The sequence below is a fragment of the Sycon ciliatum genome, chromosome 9 (genome assembly GCF_964019385.1).
Source record: "Sycon ciliatum chromosome 9, ocSycCili1.1, whole genome shotgun sequence".
Classification (NCBI taxonomy): domain Eukaryota; kingdom Metazoa; phylum Porifera; class Calcarea; order Leucosolenida; family Sycettidae; genus Sycon; species Sycon ciliatum.
Genome location: NC_088651.1, coordinates 13,868,231 through 13,885,042, shown reverse-complemented (window position 1 = coordinate 13,885,042; position 16,812 = coordinate 13,868,231). Strand labels below are relative to the sequence as shown.

At 47.8% G+C, this 16,812-nt stretch overlaps 1 protein-coding gene across 1 annotated transcript in view; it reads left to right on the top strand.

The window, feature by feature from the left end:
* The first annotated feature begins 2,177 nt into the window (after positions 1 to 2,177).
* Positions 2,178 to 16,812, top strand: part of LOC135824276 (WD repeat and HMG-box DNA-binding protein 1-like) — a 30,596-nt gene continuing 15,961 nt past the window's right edge. The window contains exons 1-10 of the mRNA XM_065337008.1: positions 2,178 to 2,390; positions 3,353 to 3,464; positions 4,913 to 4,969; positions 5,566 to 5,657; positions 6,837 to 7,046; positions 9,717 to 9,765; positions 10,571 to 10,603; positions 12,750 to 12,809; positions 13,646 to 13,752; positions 14,536 to 14,614. Of these exons, the coding sequence (XP_065193080.1) occupies positions 2,323 to 2,390; positions 3,353 to 3,464; positions 4,913 to 4,969; positions 5,566 to 5,657; positions 6,837 to 7,046; positions 9,717 to 9,765; positions 10,571 to 10,603; positions 12,750 to 12,809; positions 13,646 to 13,752; positions 14,536 to 14,614 (867 nt within the window). The 5' untranslated portion in view covers positions 2,178 to 2,322. The remainder of the gene's footprint in view (positions 2,391 to 3,352; positions 3,465 to 4,912; positions 4,970 to 5,565; positions 5,658 to 6,836; positions 7,047 to 9,716; positions 9,766 to 10,570; positions 10,604 to 12,749; positions 12,810 to 13,645; positions 13,753 to 14,535; positions 14,615 to 16,812) is intronic.

Here is a 16,812-nt window from a genome sequence, read left to right as displayed (position 1 = left end):
TTCAAATGTTGACATAGCCAACAACCACATAATCCATATCAAATCTTGCCCCTTGTTTTCTTTCTAAGTGTGAAAAATAGAAATAATACCAGTCCTAATCATTGGAAAATGCAAATCACGGTCTATTATCGACACATCGTACTGTCGCGAACATGGAAATCCAGTCGATTGACCGGGGCCGGCGCCCTCAGCGCGTACAGAACGTTGCATGCAGTGCACATGTTGATCCAATGCGACCATCAGCAGCGCATGATAAACCGTGCTACGGCTGCATGGCCAGCGCCCTGGGGCCGCTATATGTGCGACCGGATTTCCATGTCCAGGACAGTAGTACCATGCAGCCTGGTAGTGCATTTGGAGCAGGTAAGTGAATGGTAGCACTGCGGTGGTGAACACATGAGCTGATGACAACCATCGTCGTCTTGTTGGTTTGTGTTGTCTCCAGTTCATTGCAGGTTGAACGAGGAATGAACGTCTACTCTTTCTTTCCAAAACTGGCTGGGCACACGCCAATGAGACGGAAGCTAGTGCCAAACCAGTCCTTGGAAGTTTTGTTGTGCTGCTGGACTTTCAATCATCATGTAAAGTATATTCCGGTTTCTGAGTCTTTGTGTGCGCCTGAAGAGCTACACTGTGTAGAGATGTTGGAAGTTTATCCTGCTCACGACACTGCACCAAGTACAAGCACTTCCTCGGCACTGCCTGAGCCCTGTTCTGTGTTTACTGTGACCAGGAGAAGCAACTAGAAATTTGGAGCTTGAGCTGGAACGCTGGTGCTCTCTCTCTCTCTCTCTCTCTCTCTCTCTCTCTCTCTCTCTCTCTCTCTCTCTCTCTCTCTCTCTCTCTCTCTCTCTCTCCCCGTCACGTTCGGCCACTGTCCGAAACCGGTGCATGTGCTAGCATGTCGAAGCGCATTGTGTCTGAGTCACACACTCACTCTCCTGCTCCTCCCTCATATGCCCAAGACAGTATGACCAACTGTGAATACAGTTCATGCCCACATGTGAACTTGTGTGGTTCTCTTGTACTAATAAGCTGCCACGTGTGTACTTGCACGTGTTGTGTACATGTGTGTGTGTGTGTGCGTGTGTGTGTGTCTATGGGACTGCGTTCTCCTATTCACTCTCCGGTGCCTTCGAGGCCCACGCAACCCTTGTGGCAGTGGCTCGACAGCACAGGGCAGGAGTGTGCACGCGTGCATGTGTATATGTGGGTGTGTGTGCGCGCGTGTGCATGCGCATGTGTGGGTGTGCGCGCGTGCATGCAGATGTGTGTGTGGGGGTGTGCGCACGCTGATGCTCAGCTCTCCAGAATTATGTCCGTGTGCGTAGCCAGTGTATGGTGGCAACATAGCCTTCCTTCATGTATGCACATACTATTTGGGATGCTTTACTGTTTTGGTGGGATCCAGTTACATAGTTTTCTGTTCAATTATTTATGTTTATACAGCTGCTGTATTTGTAGTGCAACTTTATGTCTTTCTGCTGGTCAATTCGTCGTCTTGATGGTGTTCTAATACTGATATAAATAGAAAATATTACCCTCAGAAAGTGTGCTCGTTGTGAAGTTGTCCTTCTTTGGGCTCAAACCATTGCTCGTGTATAGGTAGATACATATCAGTGGGTTCGATTGGTGGCGAGAGGTCAGCCTAAATTGTTTGGGGCGGAATTCGGCACGAAATCCACGCTGAGTGCTTTTTGACGACGAGTTGCGTCGGTCTTGAAAACTCTGGCGAGAAAGCGAGGAAAATGATGTCGCTTGGAGCTTTCCGCGAAACTTAGGGCAGCTAATGCCCGCACCTTCCCAAACATTGCCTCGGAACAAGACGATACCACCAGGGAAGCTCTTGTGAACAAGGGATACAATAGTCTCTTTTTGGCGATATTGAGCTGAGTTTCAAATTTACCGGGCCTGGGGTCGGATTTGGAAAATAAAAGTGCAACTTTTAGGGCTCTTTTTCGGTGCTGGCGCTTCGCCTGCAGAGATATGTTTTTTGCACGCTTGAGGATGGACTGCTAGCAAAATCGGGCTGTGCACTCAGCGTTCAGTACGCCCTGAGGGCGCCGGCCCCGGTCCGGCTGGATTTCCATGTCCACGACAAGAAGCGCGGGAAACTAGTTACTTCAGAACGCGAGGCATGCATGACCATGATGACCATGATGACCAATACCATGATGAACAATGATCGAGGGTCGAGGGAGGTTGTGAAAAGTTTGTCGTTTGTGCTGAGCTTCCTTTGCCTTTTAGCCATACACTTTGACGAAGACTTCATACAGATCGGATAGAGCAGCGCCTGGGCGGGAGTGGACGACATTCTCGAGGATGGCGTGTGAGCTGCGTTACGCTCACTCCGAGGGGCAGACATGGGTGGCCTACTCCGCTAGTGCCAAGTAAGATTACTGAGAAATTTTGCTCAGAGGGAACGATGAATTTTCATCAATTTTCAGGCATTCAGTGGGAGATGAGGACGTCGTATTTTCCACTAGCAGCAGCTACGAAATCTTACCAGAACTTCTGGGAAGTGCCCGATGCATTTCTTTAGTTTGAATCCGCCCACGGCTGCTTTCCAGTGAGCTACTTTCTCTTAAACATACACACAGGAATCGAATCGTTTCTTGCCAAGGAATCCATCGGGGGTCTGCGTTACGGTGACTCGGACTTGAGCTAAGAATTATGGTGCAGGGACGGCCTGCTTGCTTTATCAACAAGTTCTTCCTAAATGCTTGGCAGAATTCTCGCTGCCAGGGTCTTGCCAGATCTATATTCAAATGAGTTCGATTCATTTGGGAATCACAGCGCACTCGCAAGAATGTGAAAGGCACACGACACAGCATGGGTGTTGTATAGGCAATTGTTTAGTGTCACAAACCTCTCCTAACACGAGCCTAATGCATTCGTATGTATAAAAAAACACGGTTCGCGGTGCGATGCGGCTGGAGGCCGAGTTTTGCGCATCCGTAGGAACGCCGCCACCCTCTAAGTCGTATGTTAGACATCAGGAAATTAGAATTTACTGTACAACTACACCATAGCTTAGTGGTAGAGTATCACTGGCCATAAGCGAGGGTCCCTGGTTCGAGTCCTGGTGGTGACAGTCAATTTTCTCTTCAGACTTTTCCCGTTTGCATCTTTCTCTCGAACCAATGAACACGAAAAAAATACACGATACATTCCTAGCAGAATATCAGTAAAAAAATTACGAAAAAATCCTCATACACACCAGTCCTGAACACAGCGCGTGTGAAGTGCTAGTCAACACGACAGACCATGCATGGGTATTTTGCCAAGCTATTTGTGTGTGTGTGTGTGCGTGCGTGTGTGTGTTCGTGTGTGTCATCCTGCTTGCCGGTAGGTCGCTGGTCACGGCAGGTTGTGACGGCGATGTTCGGGTGTACGACGACTTTGAAGATAACGACCCGAAATCATTCCGTGCCGGAAAACAGGTGTTCGCGTTGGCAGTCAAGGTGAGTGCAGGACTTCAAATACAATGAAGTTAATAGCAGGGTCCCGCCAAAGGAAAGAGGGTAGCCCCCCTCCCCCCCCCCCCCCCCCCGTTTGATAGCGCGCAATCCTGTTCTCATTTTTTTTATAATTTTCAGTTCACACAACGAAAATACGGCCAAACATAGGTCGTTCCGGGTGCTCGCTGCGCCCGTACGTTGAATTTCGGGTCAAGGCAATAGTGGAACACGAAACAAAAATGGGTGAACTGTTTGTTTCCCCATGCCCTCCCCCGACTATATTTACCTGGCTAGAGCCCTGAATTTGAAATGTGCACTCATCACGGTTTGAGTTCTTGGATTCTTACGCTCCGACACTGAAAGTACCTTTGACCACTATCAACCGTGTACTAGTCAACACACACGTTACTTGACTGCTTAAGCATAGCACAGTGTCATCGTTTACAGTAGGGTTGCCTGCACATCGGTGGTGTGGTGACCATGTGCCAGAGCACATCTGTGGGGTGGTGACAATGCACCACTGGCAACCACATACAGTCAACTTCGCTTATAACGACGCTCGGCGGGGCATCAGAAAAGAGTCCTTATTCGCAAAGTGTCGTTATACCCAAAGTCTCATTATATGTGTCACAGTTGGATGGGACTTTGCTCTGGGCATGAAAATTATGTCGTTATTCGCGAATTGTCGTTTATATCCGCAGTCGTTATTAGCGAAGTTGACTGTAGGTGCCATTTCACCATTTTGACCACGTAGGACTGTAAAGCATGTAATTTTAGGTGCATTAAAATTTCGGTGCCAGGGACCTGCCAGGTTTCCGGTGTAATCTAGAATTAGGTGACCAGCGTTTCCTTCGCATACCGTGCACACCCTAGTGCCGTTTCGGTGTGATTTAAATTCAGGTGCCTGGTTTCTCTACCGAAATCACCGAAATTAAAGTTACACCGAAAATTTCATGTTTTACAGTATGTTTGATGGCCCCTTTGCTGGGGTGGTGACCGCACTACGCTAACTACACACGAACTACTAGTACGCGCCTGATTTATCAGAGTTCGCTTTGGTCAGAAAGGATGTACATGCACTGCAAGTCGACAAAGTTTCGGCCCAGTCAAATTCCGGCCTCCCAGGGTAAAACCCGTTTCGGCCGCTTCAAATTTTCGGCCTGTACTGCTACCGCCGGTATACCCTGTCGCACTGAACATTGAAACAGGAAATTTCGGCCGCAACAAATTTTCGGCCACGCATGACCAGGCCGAATATAGCCGAAAATAAATATGCGCCGAATATTTGTGGACTTTCAGTAGTTGGTGCTTTTCAGGCACTACTTCATACTCTATGTATTGATTGTTGTGTGTGTGTGTGTGTGTGTGTTTGTGTGTGTGTGTGTGTGTGTGTGTGTGTGTGTGTGTGTGTGTGTGTGTGTGTGTGTGTGTGTGTGTGTGTGTGGTTGCAGAAAGGATGCATTGCGACAGCATTGGAAACAAACTCTGTCCAACTTTACACCTTCCAGGTTAGACTCTGCGTGCGTGCATGTGTGTGTGTCTGTGTGTGTGTGCATGTGCGTGTGTGTGTGTGTGCATGTGTGTGTGTGCGCGTGTGTGTGTGTGTGTGTGTGTGCTTCACTGGGGGCAGGGGTAAATGCAGTTGGATCCCAGGACGGATACCCTGATACCGTCAATCCTTTCTCTGCACCTTGTGCTCACCTATTTACTGAGGTTTGGTGAGCCCAGAAGTAGGATGATTTCCAAGTCCAAGTCCACCCAGAGTTTCGGGTTTTCAGGGGGTGTTGGTCGTTGGGCGGTTCAATAGCCAATTGGGTCATCTTTCAAAGATTCCTTTTGAGTCTCTCTCCCCTCTCCCGAAGAGACCCACGTGACCAGTTTTGGCAGTGAGAAAGTACAAGGGTGTGTTTGTGTGTGTGTGTGTGTGTGTGTGTGTGTTTGTGTGTAAGGTCGTAATTGTAGCCCATAAGAGAATTGAACCCATCTGTGTGCGCATGTGTGTTTGCATTTGTGTGCATGTGTGTGTGTGCACGTGTGTGTGTGTGTGTGTGTGTGTGTGTGTGTGTGTGTGTGTGTGTGTGTGTGCATGTGTGTGCGTGCATAGGGCCATGCCGATGGCCTTGCGGCGCGTTTCGAGTCACCATGCTACACGCTAGCGTTTAGCACGTCAGGAGAGCAGCTGGCTGCAGGAGGCAGGTACGACTCTTCGCCGTTGATCTGTGTTTTCATGTCCGTATTTCATCCCTGTGGAAAGTACCGGATTTCCCCGGTTATAAGTCGCACTCGATTATAAGTCGCACCCCATTTTCAGGTTTGAGCAATGTTGTTTTGTATTGACTCTAGTTGTAAGTCAAGCTCGATTGTAAGTCGAGCTTTTTTTCCCACAAAAAATGTGCTCTGTTTCTGGAGTACCGTTTGGTTGGCATGAGGCTGCTCCATGTGCACCAGCTGTTCGATCCTGTTCTAGATCGTACCAACCAAACACACCTCTAGTGCTTGAGACTCGGCGTAAAAACACTTTTTTCATCCTCTTATTACTGTTTGAACTAGAATGTAGCTCTTCCTTTCGGTATTGAGCACTCTATAGGACAGCCTGCAACCTCTCTGTTTTGCACGGCATGTGGGCTGCTGAACAAGCATGTCATGCAGCGCTGCCAACCGCCCGTATTTGTCTGTATTTTGCGGACATCTAAAGCATTGTCCGCGGCGCGGATTTGGCCCGACGTATCCTGCGTATTGGACAGGATACACGATGTCATGTTCTAGCGCGGACCCTGAGCAATTTGGTGCGTGCTTGTGGCATTGAAGCCGAGACCTTTGGTCGGTGGATCCCCTGGCACCGCACCATCACTGCTGCCCAGTACAACCCCTACTCGGTATCTGTTTGTTTTTGTCCACATAATTATTTATTTTGTGAGTTGGGTTTGTGAATAATAGTAAAAAAATTGAGCTTGAATCCTGTCCACTGCACTGTAAAATGCAGTGCAGCTAAGCCCATATGATTGCTGCATCTGCGCCTTGATCCAAGAGGGTGGTGGCGTTCCTGCGGATGCGGAAAACTCGGCCTTTGGCCGCCTCTCACGCGAGCCGTGATTTTTTTTGAGTTTCAGTTGTGTCCCTTGTGGACCATCAAGTTGAATTTGCAGATCATCTAGACATTTCTTCTGCAGATCGCACTTGTTAGTGGCCAAGGTGCAGCACTGGGTGTGTGTTACCTTGATGCCGACTTTGGTAGTTCATCTTCTGCTGTGTGTGTGTGTGTGTGTGTGTGTGTGTATGCATGCATGCATGTGTGCATGTGTGCGCTTGCCTGTCTGTCTGTCTGTCTGTCTGTCTGTGTACACGTTTGTCTTTACCTTACCTTGCCGCTGGCAGTGACTTCACCATCAAGGTACCCACCGTCGCCTCGCCTAGCCAGACTAAGGTCCTACGCGGTCACGAGGCTCCGGTTAGCACCGTGGCTTTCGATGCCAAGGACGAATATCTCGCGTCAGCGTCCTGCGATGGCAGCGTGCGTGTGTGGAAGATAGCCGAGGAGAAGACCGTACATACTGCCATGGTTCTAGACAAGGGAAATGACATCGGGTAAGTGTTGTGTTTGGTACTGCCAATGCTAATGCGAATACTGTTCGTGCTATTGCTGCTGCTGCTGCTGTTGCTATTGTTGCTGTTGCTGCTGTTGCTATTTTTGCTGTTGTTGGTATTGCTGCTGCTGTTGTTGCGATTGCTGCTGCTGTTGTTGCTGTTGTTGCTATTGCTGCTGGTGCTGTTGGTGTTATTGCTAATGCTGCTATAGCGAATGCTATTGCTAAAGCCGGATTCATACTTCATTTCGCGTACGGGAAACGCGTCGCGAAAAAGTTTATCTGAGCTCAACTATTTCGCGGACGGGAAAGTCATCGCGCGATGACTTTCCCGCACGCGACATGAAGTGTGAATCGGCCTTTATGCTATTGCTATTGCTAATGTTGTTGCTGATGCTGATGCTATTGCTGATGCTTGCTAATGTTGTTGCTGATGCTGCTGCTATTGGTGATGCTGATAGCCAATGTGGCGTGTGTTATTTGTACATGTACACACTACACAGCGCCACTACTACTCAATTATTGAATGCTGGAGTGTCTGACTGTGCTCCCGCCTAGGAAGACTAGCTTCTGCAAACACTGCTGAACAGAAACCGATAATATACTGTATCATGCATAGGGGTGAAACGAAGTAGTCAAAGGTTCGAAGGACCTTCGTTTTCCTTTGAAACGAACCTTCGTTTTTGATTCGAACGAAGGTCGACACGGTCGACACGGGTTTAGTGCATGCATCAATGCATTGATCTTGTGCGATATGCTGCATGCACTAGCACTGTACATGCTGAACTACAAGTAGGGGCACGGTCCGCGTGCGCACCGGAACTGAAGAAGTGACAAGTCAAGTGAAGAACTGGCCCTGTTCCAGTCACCAGCGTGTTCCGTTTTGAGTTGGTGTGTAGATCTACCATGTACTATGGTGTACTCATGGATGACTTTTTTGATTGTATTCGTTGAGTGTTTGGCGCTCTGCGATACTAGTAGGAGAGTAGTTTTGCGATTTCGATCGTGTTTTCGCTCAGTTATGCTGCTTGTACCAGGAATATAGCTTGCCGTAGCTGCCGTCGATATCTGCTAGTGATGGTGTCTGGAGAACGTTGTAGCAGCGATACGAGTGTAGTCTCATAATTTGAATCGAAAATAAAAGTTTCCATCGCTGAAGCCATTGCAGTATTCACTCTCCCAGCAGCAGCGAGAGGGAGCGCAGCGATGGCCTGAAATCATCGAGGCAGGTGAAGTTCCTCACCCAGTGACTATTCACTCTCCTCTCAATCACCAATGCACCCGCTCGATTCGAGCAGATACTAGTAGGCGAAAAGTACATGTCCAGATTTGACAATTTTTTGATGAAGTTGGGCATCTGATATTTTACTATTATGGCTCTTTCCGTCCATTTTGGTATTGTTCAAGCACGCAACTGGCTGTACACTAGAGCAGTGATCTCTTGTCGCTTTGTGTCAAAAAGGCCAAGGCTAGCAAATCTGTACACGATCCCAAGTACACTGATCTAAATTGTCAGAAATATGGACAATTGACTCACAAACAGGTATTTGGTATGGCCTCTATCAAGAGTATGTTAAAACCTTGCCTCTATCTATAGTTGTGACCTGGGCCAAAGTATTTTCTTACCTGGAATGGATACATTGATACCAGCACACCACCAGATTCCGAAACAAATTGCACATACAATGTAAGTATTGGGTTCTGATTTTTGCCCCCTTTTATTTTTAAGATTTTTGAGCATTTCCGTGATCATGTTAAAAAAGAATCCTTCGACACCTTCGTTCGTTTTAATAAAGAAGGTTCGAATGGGAATTTGAGACCTTCGTTTCACCCCTAATCATGCAGTGAAAGCTGTCTAGGGCGACCGCTCGAGGAATCTTCAAAATGTGGTCGCTGTGTACAGGTGGTCTCCTTATCCAGGGTCATTTGACTGTAATTGGCATCCCTTGGTCGTCCTGGTTGCAGTGGTCTTCTGGGACAGGTGGTCGCCTTATCCAGGGTCATTTCACTGTAAATAGCATCCATCGGTCCTGGTTGTAGTGGTCCCCTGGGACAGGTGATCGCCTTTTCCGAATGGTCACCTGGTCACGTGTTGTTTCTCTTCTTTGCGCTGTTGCTGTCACCTCTACGCTGTACAAATCTTTTTTTTGTCATAATTATCTTCAGTGTTCACGGGATTGCACATTATACACTGTTGTTTCTGGCTTCTCTTCTTTGCCCAGTTGCTGTCACCTCCACACTGTATGAACCTTTTTTTTGTCATGTCTTCAGTGTTCACGGGGCTGCACATTTTTACAGTGTTCTTTCTGGCTATGTTTCTTGGCGCTGTTGCCATCACCTCTATACGTGTATGTAATTCATTTTGCTTGTTCGGTTTCTTTTTCCTTGTATTCCACCCGACGAGAAGGCGGTGGAAGTGCTAGTGGGGTTTTTTGGGAAAGTGTTGGTTTTTGATGAGCCTGCAACTCCAGCTCACACCGTAGCTCAGTGGCAGAGCATCGCTGGCCATAAGCGAGGGTCCCTGGTTCCAGTCCTGGTGGCGACGGTCGATTTCTTTCTTCCGAGGCTTTTCCCCCGTTTTCAACTCCCTCAACATTGTGAAGATTAGATGTGTTACGCTCTCATCGCCTGTGAACTGTTTTTTTGTGTTTTTTTTTTTTTGCCACTGCAGCGCGGTCGACTCTATATGCGGTCTTGCGTGGCAGCCCAAAACCAGTGAAGTAAGTGTAGCCGTGTAGTCGTTCTGCTCTGGAACCACAGTCCAACGATATGCAGTCAAACCTCTTTGGGACGAACGCCAAGGCACCGGTGCTATTTGTTCGCGATAACCGGAGTTCTTCTTATCCGTATGTTATACCCAGTGAATACAAAAAAGACCCCCCCCCCCCCCCCCCAGTTATTTATCCAATGCAGCTATGAATGCTAGTTCTTCTAAACAGGGGGCGTCGGAAGCTATTCAACATTGGTGCGGCTATGAAGAGCTACATGTACACCTGGCACTGGGGAATACTATAAGACATGTTATTATAACGAGTCGCAAATTTAACCATTGTCCAAAATTCATAGGTTAACGAGAAGATATGTTAACGATCTTGCAGTATTCTGCCATATCCACACATAGCATATATGAAGCAGTACGGCCTCAACGGATCTTATTATAACGAAGAAATGTCATCCGTTAAAACGTTAGATTTACTTCCTCGTCATATATACATGTCTTACAGTACCTCGCGATACAAGCTCAGCCAGTAGTTTATAGGCGCATTCTGAACGTGGAATTTCTCTTGCAGTGCTGATGTCCGGGACCGTGTAGGCCTACGTTTCCAGCTCTCGATTATCATGTGTCGTCTCCTGTTGTTTCCAATATCTTTTCTGAGATGTAGAACTGTTACCGTAAAACAACAACACGTTGCATGTTGTTGTGTATTGTTCTCTGGCAAGCATCAGCACTCTCTCTCTCTCTCTCTGTGCCTTATGTCTTGTAACTGTTATCTGTTTACTGTGTGTGTATGACTCCGGTGTCAGCTACTGGCCATTCCTGTAAAGAACACGGTGCAGGTAAGTTCATTGTGTGTGTGTGTAGGGGGGGGGGGGGGGGGCGTGTATGTGTATGTGTGTGTGGGGGGGGGGGGGGCATGTATGTGTGTGTGTGTGTGGGGGGGGGGGGGGGGGTAGCGTGTATGTATGCGTGGGGGGGGGGGGCATGCCCGCGTGTTTGTGCATCTGGTTGTGTGTGTGTGTGGGGGGGGGGGGGGGGGGGCATGCATGCGAGTGTGTGTTTGGTTGGGCGGGTGCTTGATTTCACATCTAAATCTGCTCAATGCGACCGGCAACATTCCTCCCCATAGAAGTACATCAGGTCGGGTTCGGGGTGGGGTATGTCCCTGCCCCAAATAATGAGCCCCCTAGCCTAGGCAGTTCTTATGTTCATGTGCTATACACGGTTGAGTCACTGTGTATACACTGACTGCAAGCAAGGGTCCATAACCCCAAGAATGTGCAACTCTATACATGGGGATCCGCGCGGCGGAATTCCAACATTACGTCAAAAATGACGTACGCACTCGTTGCGCTTGTACTGCTCCCTGGTTCCAGGCTCCGCGGAATGCGGAGTTTTGTACAGCTGTGCCTCAGCGGCATGACGTAATGTTGGAATTCCGCCGCGCAGTGGGCCTACAGCAGCCAGACCCCAGTTGCACACTCTTGGGGTTATGGACTCTTGCTGGTATGCTATGCTTACTGAAATTCTAGCGGGCTGGTCGTTCCTGGGTGGCCGACGGCACTGTACAGCGTAGGGTGATGCTTCGACAGCTCAAACAGCGCAACTTGCAGCCCCGCTCAGTGTTGCATGTACAGCAGTGCTAACAGGCTTGGCCTCAGCCGCCTGCTCCCGGGTGCTCACGGGGTGTTCTACGATACTACAGTCCACTCCACGTATAACAAACTCGCATAGCGCATTTCGTGACGTGGCGAACCGTTGTCCGTGTCCCTGTTTAAACGCATGCCCAGCTGACCCATTACTGTAAGACATGTTATTATAACGAGTCGCAAATTTAAGGAGGCTGGGGCGGTACAACCTTTTAGGGGTCATTTTGATTACATTTTGACTGCATTTTTGAGTTTATCGGCAAGGTGGAGATGAAATTTGAAAATGTTTTCTGGTGAATCTCTGGAGAAGAGCCTTCTCTAGCTTCCTATAGTTTTATTTTTACTTTTGGACAAAATTTGAAAAAGTTTTATGAAAGGTCTGTGAAAAAATAACACGAACCTTTCATAAAACGTTTTCAAATTTTGTCCAAAATTAAAAATAAAACTATAGGAAGCTAGAGAAAGCTATTCTCCAGAGATTCACCAGAAAACATTTTCAAATTTCATCTCTGCCTTGCCGATAAACTCCAAAATGCAGTCAAAAATTTCCCAAAAAAGTTGTACCGCCCCAGCCACCTTGTCCAAAATTCATAGGTTAACAAGAAGATATGTTAACGATCCAGTAGTATTCCGCCATATCCAAACACAACATATATGAAGCCATACGGCCTAAACGAATCTAATTATAACGAAGAAATGTCATCCGTTAAAACGTTAGATTTACTTCCTCGTTAAATATACATGTCTTACAGTATACCCAGTTTATAGCGAGGCATATCTTGTAGGGCTGCATGCAAGCCAAGTGCACTCATACTGTCATGGGCCACATGTCTGTCATGACTTGCTGCTTGTATGGTGTGAGTGCATTTCTGTTATAACGAACTTTGAGTACTCTAAATTCAGAAGTTTTCGGTGCTCAATATTTTCGGTATGAGGGCAAAAGGCCAGGTTAGGTGAACAGAAATTTTAGGTACAGAGAAGTAGTTCCCTATTGGATTATGTGTGTTAGTGTTTGTTCGGTGTATTGAAATTTTAGGTGTGAAACAGACGCACCGAAAGTACCGAAAATAAAAGTACACCAAAAATTTGTGAATTTACAGTATATTCTCCTGCACAATGGTGTTCGTTATATCAGGAGTCGACTGTATGTATATGGATGCGGATCCGACCCAGCGTCGTAGGCTTGAAAGTTCCGTTGTAGAAAGGGCTGGTCGTTTTTCTTTGCCCCTTGCATGTGTGTTCTGTTTCTTGTTCAATGGCTCTTACGGTGTGTGCTGTTTCTTGTTCAATGGCTCTTACGGTGTGTGCTGTGTTGTCGTTGGCCTGTGTGTTGCAGTTACTCCAACGCCTGTCCTGGCAGAAGCAGTTCACGCTGGAATGCAGTGGTGATGATAAGGTACGATGGTACTCCTGCTCTCTGTTCTCTTTGCTGGATCATACGTGTTGTTGCAAAAGAAGGATCCACAAGTGGGATTCGAACCCAGCACCCCTGTGTTCCCGGGACAGTGCCCCACCGATTACGCTTACGGCAAGAGTAGATAAACAAGAGTGTGCAACTCGCGGATGGGTTGGCCCACGGCGGAATTTTTTGTTGACGTTATCTTTTCGACGACGCACGCGCTGCGAGCCTTTTGGAGAGTTTTCCCTCGTGCACTTGGCTGGGCTTTACACTACAAGGTCGGTGCCCAGCACGTGCTCTCACACTGCTCTGCGGCAGAATCCGCGTTTCTCTGAAAAAAGGTGACGTAAACAAAAAATTCCGCCGTGATTGTGCAGGAGAGATCCGGAGTTGCACACTCTTGTTTATCTACTCTTGCTTACGGGGATCACACACCCGTGGCTCATTCTTGCTACACTGCTACACTGCCCCAATACGGCAATAGGCTGTGCCCTCACGCCGTACCTCCTAGCGCACGCGGGGGGGGGGGGGGGGGGGGTACGATGGGTCGTGGGTTCGAGCCATTCCCAGGCGCCAATGTTGCAAAAGAAGGATCCACGAGCGGGATTCGAACCCACCAACCCTGTCTTTCCGGGACAGTGCCCTAGCGACTAGGCTAATAGGGATCACACACACGCACACACACACGCAGCGACTAGGCTACACTGTCTTGGCGGTGGTCATGGTGATGGTGGCGGCGGCCCTCATTGCAGTGCTTGAATCTCGCTTGCTCCCGTGTTCTGTTGCGCGCCCGTGTGCGCACGTGTGTGGGCACGTGCACACATGCGTTACAGGTGGTCAACGTCGTCTGTTGGTCGGTTTGTGGCCGCTTTCTCGCCGCCGGCACTATCACGGGTGACATCTTCCTGTTCGATGTAAAGAAGAGAGTCGTTGTTGAGCAGTAAGTAATGTTGTTTTGGGAAGTGGCACATGCTGTGTGTGTGTGTGTGTGTGTGTCATGCTTCTTCTCTTTAGTAGAAAGCCCGCCCATGGAGGGCTGCCACTTTTTCCGACTTTTGGGAAACTTTGCTTATTGTCCGCTAACGGAAACTCTCCGGTTTTTACAAATCGTTCCGGCAAACCAACCAACAAGCTGCCTCTTCACCTTATTTGGATTGTTCACGAAAGTGCCCTTGTCTGATGTGTTGGGCGCTTGAAATCCAAAAAAAATGATCAGGCTTCTAAAGGGGACCCTGTTACCCTCCACACACACACACACACACACACACACACACACACACACACACACACACACACACACACACACACACACGCACGCACACACACATGGTGCAAGGCCCCTCGCCCTGGAACTTGGCGTTCATGGTTTGGAAGTCTTGCGATTGGTCGGCTCTGATGGCTTTCCCTCTACTCACCTCCCGAGTTTCCTCTGTGGAGTCGGTAGCATCTCCTTGATTTCATGTGGTGGTGGTACATGGTGTGTGTGTCCATTTCCATGTGTGTTTGTGCGTACACGTGTGTGTATGTGTCCATGTATATGTCTGTGTGTGTGTGTGTGTGTGTGTGTGTGTGTATGTATGTGTGTGTGTGTATGTGTGTGTGTGTGTGTCTGTGTGTGTGTGTGTGTGTGTGTGTGTGTGTGTGTGTGTGTGTGTGTGTGTGTGTGTGTGTGTGTGTGTGTGCATCTGCATGTCCATGTATGTGTGCATGTATGTTCGTCTAGTCTGGAGAATCCCAATGCTATTTGCTCTATGCAGTTTCAACCCAAAGGAGAAAGCCAGCTGATCTTTGCCGACTCTCAGGTAAGCCCCTTCAGTGCCATCACACATGTATTCCTTGGCTATACTACAGTCAGTTTCAAAAAGATTAGCAATCCTGGCGATCGCCCGGGGAGTTTGCCGTTTTACCGTATGCGCGCTCGAGAGCTGGCTGGAAAAACTCACTGTGAACTCGAAGAAATAATCCGCGCGAAAGCATGAAAAATGATAACTCACTCACGTCGGTACATGTACGTCTGGTTTACAACAAACGAGTTCTTCCTCGTATCGACATGGAGTCAGAGAGGACATGTCAAAAGTGTGGTAAATGTTGACGAGCGGGATGGGTCCCAATTCGTTTCGTGCCCAATTTCTTTGAGCTGCGATGTAATTTACTCTCACGATGTGACGAAAACGACATCGACACAGACTCATTCCCAAGGCCATGACTTGGCAAAGCTATCCTTGTGACGAAAACGACATTTTGAGAAAAGCAGACACCTGTGAAAGCTGATAGAAGACGGCGTTGACTCTTAATTCAAATAAATTGGCGATCTTGAAATACTGAAATACATGTAATTCTCAAGGAGAAATCGATCGATCGATGTGCCGTTGTATTCAACAACACGTAGCTGCAGCGCAATGACTTCCGTGTTCACTCACACCGTTTCAGTGTTGTGGGTGTGTTCACATGGCGCGAAGCAGTCAAGTGTCAGTAAGTTCGGCAGGAAACGCGAGCTCCAACAACAACAAGTCGTTTGGCGCAGCCACCTTCTTTGGCTTGTACCAAGAGTACATAACCCCCCAGAGTGTGCAACTCCACTATGGGTGCTGTCCCGACAGAATTTCAAGTTGACGTCATTTTGATGATGCAATGCGCACTGTACACGGATTATCAGACGAATCCGGAACCTGTGGTTGACCGAAGCTGATCGATCCTGTACAAATTATTGCAAAGAATAACGTGTGATGCGTTGACACCCGTTCACATGTTGTAAATCACTGGTGCAAGGAGCATTGCGTCATAAATAATGACGTCAACTTGAAATTCTGTCGGGACAGCAGGGTATGTGGGAGTTGCACACTCTGGGGGGTTATGTACTCTTGCTTGTACTTTTTGTACCAGCGTGATCACCAAAACTATGAAATAAAAGTTAGACTTGAAGATAGTTTGGGATTTGAACTCACAACTTCATGGCCAGCAGACAGCATTTATAACCACAAGGCCAAAAAGGAAAGGATAAATCGTGGGTTTTGATAAAAAATCGATACTGACATCCAGGGCAAATTGTAAACCATGGGAAAAGGCCGGAAACCTGGCCGAAATTCTGAATCCTTAACGGCTGGTCCAATTGGTCCGAAACCTTCACAGAACAATTTGCCGTGTCCTAACAAGCCATTCTATGTACTTTGTTGTCCAAATTTCCCTTATCTTCGTACTTTTTAAGACCAAAACCTGATTGCTAATCTTTTTGAAATGGACTATAGGACATTGCGCATCTGCTGCACACTGAGTGCGAAACGAGTGTTTGATTCGACTCGTCCTCGTTTCGTTGAAAGCACTTTTCGGGTTTTCCATCAATCGCCTCGTCGACAGCTCCAAATACACTACAAGATCACTTGTGGAGATGCACACACACGCATACACGCACGTACACACACACACACACACACCATTGGACCATTGGACGCCCATCGCCGGAGGCGATGATAGCGATGCTACAGCAGAAGCCATAGCAACTTGTGCTGGGATTGCACCATTCAACAGCTTGCACGGCTGAAGAATTGGCTGCCACTATTCAACCTGGTCTACACCACACAGCTATGAAGTGGTTTTTTCTGGCCAGTGAAACCCTACTTGTTGGTCTTTTTATTTTCAGCCCTCACCAACGCTGTACAAAGCGTCACTGGCCCTTTTGTCAACGGTCGCGCTAATCGACCAATCAGCGTACAGCTTATGTACCAAAATTCTCAAACTTACCGTAATTCCTTGGTTGATACGGTGTAGTTTCCAAAGATTTTTTATGGACCAACGTCTTCTTTCGATAGATACCAACAGATCGTCCGCTTCGAATTTTTCGATTTGATTGCCGTTTGGCCGAAAATTACCTCCAAAATCGACCTCCACTCGTTTCACTTCAAGGCTTTCCAGGTGGACGGCATCGAAATTCGTAAGCGGAGAAAGGATAGCCAGTGAAAAAAGAAAAACAACGACCTATTGGTTGTCAAAATCGACCAAGAAA